The sequence below is a fragment of the Carettochelys insculpta genome, chromosome 6 (genome assembly GCF_033958435.1).
Source record: "Carettochelys insculpta isolate YL-2023 chromosome 6, ASM3395843v1, whole genome shotgun sequence".
Lineage (NCBI taxonomy): Eukaryota > Metazoa > Chordata > Testudines > Carettochelyidae > Carettochelys > Carettochelys insculpta.
The window spans coordinates 6,659,239-6,664,014 of NC_134142.1; the positions used below are offsets into that span (position 1 = coordinate 6,659,239).

Sequence of the window (4,776 nt, forward strand, 5' to 3'; positions counted from 1 at the left end):
GCGGGGCCGGTGCAGCAGAGGCGCGCGCGCGCGCTCCCCGGCTGCAAACTCCACTCCTCGCGCCCGCCCCCGGGCGTGTTCTGTCGCTGCGGGTGGGCGCGGAGGCCCCGGCCAGCGCTGTCCGTGCGGCCGCCGCAGAGGGGCTGGGGGGACGCGGCTGAGCCATCGCCTTCGTCCTGGCCAGGCCTAGCAGCGCCCGTAGCCCTGCTCGGGGCGGCGGCCTCAGCCCCCACGTCTCCTGGGGTCCCGTCCGCCCGCCCGCTGCGGGACTCCGGGGCACGGGGCCGGCCGCGGAGCAGCCCCACCCGCCAGACTCCACGATAGGCCCGGGCACGGCAGCACCATGGTAACCTGCCCCGCCCTCCTCCTCGCCCCCTTGGCCGGCCGAGCTGAGCAACCCCGACCAGCTCCTCGGGACCGGAAGTAGGGTGGCGGAAGAGGCGGTGCGAGTGACAGCGAGTCTGACCAATGGGCTGGGCCCGCGAACACCACGTCTCCTCTGGCGTCCGGGGACGTGTCCGGGGGCGGGGCCGGAGCCGGGCGTCGCGCGCCGCCCTCCGTGACAGTTGCCATCCGCCTCCCTGAGCGCCGTGGGCTGCCGCCGGGCCATGCCAACGCCGCGGGCCGGGCGCCCCCGCGGGCCGCGGCGCTGATGCCGGAGGAGCGGCCCCGGGCGTCTCCTCCCCCTCGCGGGCTGGGCAGTGCCGCCGCCGGGGCCGAGCGGGGAGCGCCGCGCCCGCGATGAGCTAGGGGCGGGCGGGCCGAGCGAGCGAGCGGCAGGCCCCGCTTCCGCCCTGCGCCCGCCGCCGCCATGCGGCTCCGCATCTACAAGCGCAAGGTGCTGCTCTTGGCGCTGCTGGTGGCCGCCTGCGGCCTGGCGCTCTGGGGCAGCCACGGCCGCAAGCCCGAGCCCGCGCGGGAGCCCGGCGAGCCGCCCCGCGCCGCCAGCCGCCCGGCCGAGCTCGCCTCCGTCGCCAGCCGCCGGGCCGCCAACGCCTCGGCCCCGCCGCCGGCCGAGGCGGACAACCGGACGCTGGGCTACCGCTCGCTCTTCTACCAGCTGAACTTCGACCAGCCCGTGCGCAACCTGGCGCGCTTCCCGCGCCGCCCGCCCGGCGAGCTGGTGCTGGTGGTGCAGGTGCACGAGCGGGCCGAGCACCTGCGGCTGCTGCTGGACTCGCTGCGCCGCGCGCCGGGCGTGGAGAACGCGCTGCTGGTGCTGAGCCACGACCTGTGGTCGGAGGAGCTGAACCGGCTGGCGGCGCAGGTGGAGTTCTGCCAGGTGCTGCAGATCTTCTTCCCCTTCAGCGCGCAGCTCTACCCGCGCGAGTTCCCCGGCCACGACCCCCGCGACTGCCCGCGCGACATCGACAAGAAGGCGGCGCTGCGCCTGGGCTGCATCAACGCCGAGTACCCGGACTCCTTCGGCCACTACCGCGAGGCCAAGTTCACCCAGACCAAGCACCACTGGTGGTGGAAGCTGCACTTCGTGTGGGAGCGGCTCCGGGCGCTGCGGGAGCACACGGGGCTGGTGCTCTTCCTGGAGGAGGATCACTACCTGGCCCCCGACTTCTACCACGTGCTCAAGCAGCTTTGGGCGCTGAAGCAGCGGGAGTGTCCCGAGTGCCAGGTCCTCTCCTTAGGCAGCTACAACGTTGTGCGGGGTGGCTTCTCCGGCAAAGCCGACAAGGTGGAGATGAAGACGTGGAAGTCCACCGAGCACAACATGGGCATGGCCTTCAGCAGGGACACATATCAGCAACTGATCGAGTGCACAGACGCCTTCTGCACCTATGACGACTACAACTGGGACTGGACGCTGCAGCATTTGACTATCTCTTGTCTTCCAAAGTTCTGGAAAGTACTAGTACCTGAAATCCCCAGGGTTTTTCATACAGGAGACTGTGGCATGCACCACAAGAAATCCTGCAGACCATCCGCCCAGAGTGCCAAAATCGACTCACTCTTAAACAACAACCAACAGTACCTGTTTCCTGAAACAATGAGTATCAGTAAAAGGTACTCCATGGCTCCTCTTTCCCCTCATGTGAAAAATGGAGGGTGGGGCGATATTAGAGACCATGAACTCTGTAAAAGTTATCGCAGACTGCAGTGAAAGTCAAATTCTCATACTAGCCTCTCCTTTGAATTATTCTGTCTTATGGACAAAAGTGTATACAAGGGTTTCTGGATTGATTTCTGCTTTAATATAAATAAACATTCTTGTAAAAGGTGTTCAGAAATAGTGGTTATGTTTCCCATCGCATTTGTAAATGGCCAGGGCTGCCCCACTGCAGTTCAAATGTAAAACAGAATTTGAGACCTAATACACGAAGTGCACATTATGTGGTCTTAACTGAAAAGGATAAACATTAAAATGCATCTTATCTATTACAGTAAAGGGCTTCCGGAATCTCTTAAATGTCCTGCAGAATGAAATCATGGAGTTGCTTATTTAAAAAATGCAAAGTATTAAGAATAGTAAAGGAATGGAGAGAATAAGCTTGACTGAACTCAGTCCAGCAACCCTGTCCTGTTTTAAACCATTTTTTCATAATATAAATTCAGTGACATTAAAGTCAAATCATTCAGCATTCCCCACGTTTATATTCTTTCATTAGGATTGCTTGAGATTTGGTGCATATCTGCAAGAGTATTTTGTTTGGCTAGGTGTTTAATGTGAGAGGAAGGATTTGTCTCTTCATCTAATATAAAAATATACTTCAGTTTTGCCAAAATAAAATTCACGTTAGTAATACCATGGAAGTCCTTCACTCTACCAGTCCCTTAGTTTAACTCTTTCTTGCTGTGACAGCATTAACAGAGGCAGTTGTGTTAGTCTGTATTCTAACAAAACAAAACAAAACAGCAGTCCTGCAGCACTTTAAAGACTAACAAAATAATTTATGAGGCCATGAGCTTTCGTGGAACAGAGCCACTTCAGATCTGAAGAAGTGGGTCTGTCCCACAAAAGCTCATGACCTAATAAATCATTGTTAGTCTTTAAAGCGCTACACAACAGCTGTTTTGTCTTAACAATTAAGTTTTTCTAATATAAAATGGGTTAAAACCACACCAGATGTTAAAGAATGTATATCTAGCTTCATTAAAAATTCAGTAATTGAGTTAAAATAGAAAATTGCATATTATATCTGTTGGAAGAAGTCAGAACACTTAGCCTGCAAATTAGTCATCCATAAAAACCATGTTGAACTAGAGCTGACAGCCAGAACAACAGAAGTCATTTGCTAAAGTGAAACATTAGTTTATTCTAAGTGTAATGATACATTTGTTTCAATGCCACTTACCTCTGAAGTATTACTACAGGTTCCACCTCACTGGCCTGGCACCCTTGTGACTTCAGTGGTCTCAAACAAGGGATTTTGTCAGACCAGGTGAGGTTAATGCCTCACAGAGCCCTGGCTACCCCACCACATGGGCTCTCCTCCTGAGCCCCAGCTCCATGTGAGGCAGCTGGGGGATGCTGGCTCCCTGATCCCAGTCCCACCTGGGGCAGCCAGGGGATACCAGTGCCCTGGCTCTGCAGGGCTTCTGTGGGATGACAGCTCCCTGGCCCCATGGGGCTGCCCACAGATGCCAGCACCACAGCCCTGCTGCCCCCTGCAGGGCTGCTCTGGCCCTCTGCTCCAGTTTTGTGGGATCAGTTTAAAGAAATTTTATGGAACAGACTTTACTGAACAGCTTAGACAAAATACAGAAGGGGAATGAGTGTACATGACTTCTGGATTTCTGTCACTTTCTCAACAGCAGTAAATGCCCATCAAACATACCAAAAAAGCCAAGTTTGAAAAAAAACTGGGTGACAGGAATTATGCTACTTTCAACATAGCTAAGTTAATTACAAACACATTAATAACAAAGCTGTGACTTGTTTGACTCTATTCTGCCTGTATTAGAATAAGAGGGTCAGTGGCCTTTTGACCCTGTTTAAAAATTATTGCTCAGTTAAACTGCTTAATGTGGCTGCTGATAAGATTTAACTTTCTTCAAAATTTCATCCTGATGCCTCCTCTCTCTTACTTTATGAGATGTGAAAAAATTGCTTAAAGAGGAAACACACAGAACTGTTAAGAAGCCATCCCAGTAGGTGGATGTTTATTACTTTTGTACAATAGAATGTGTGGCAAAACAAATTATTCTTGTGGATAATTTAACTGTCAAATTTTATAGCTAGACAGGGTGGGTAAGAGCTTTTATTGAACCAAATTCCTGTTGGCAAGAAAGACAAGTTTTCCTGCTTACAGAGGGTTCTTCAGGTCTGCCTTGAAGGGCTGAGTCTGTCTCACCAATAAGAAGTTGGTCCAGTAACAGTTATTACCTTATCATCATCGTTTCTCTAATATCCTTGAACCAACAGAGCATATACATTTTAGAGTTGTCACAATAACATTCATTACTTGCTCTGTTAAGTACATACAGCCCCAAGTAGTACTTGTGGTTGGCACAGCCATGTAAGCAACCTGATTTTTTGGAAGATTTTGAACAGTAAATAAAATATAACCTAATTTTGTCAGAAGTGCATTTTCTTTAGCATGTATGACACTTTGTGAAATAGCAGGGGTTTTTGGTTTTTTTTTTGAAGTGGCAGAAGGGATTTGGAAGTTTGATATCAAAGCTTAGAAGTGTTGCTTATTATTGTTGCTCTTCCACTGCCGTGTAATCAACACATAGCATATTTAAACCATGGGAAATTTATTTTTAGTGTGGGAATATTTAGACAGACTCCATAGGAGAAGACTGCTATAAATACACGAA

At 52.3% G+C, this 4,776-nt stretch overlaps 1 protein-coding gene across 1 annotated transcript; it reads left to right on the top strand.

The window, feature by feature from the left end:
* Positions 1 to 662: 662 nt before the first annotated feature.
* Positions 663 to 2,266, top strand: MGAT2 (alpha-1,6-mannosyl-glycoprotein 2-beta-N-acetylglucosaminyltransferase). The gene has a single exon (XM_074996158.1). It carries the CDS (start codon positions 812 to 814, stop codon positions 2,114 to 2,116), a length of 1,305 nt encoding a protein of 434 aa, XP_074852259.1. The 5' UTR covers positions 663 to 811; the 3' UTR covers positions 2,117 to 2,266.
* The last annotated feature ends 2,510 nt before the right edge of the window (positions 2,267 to 4,776 follow it).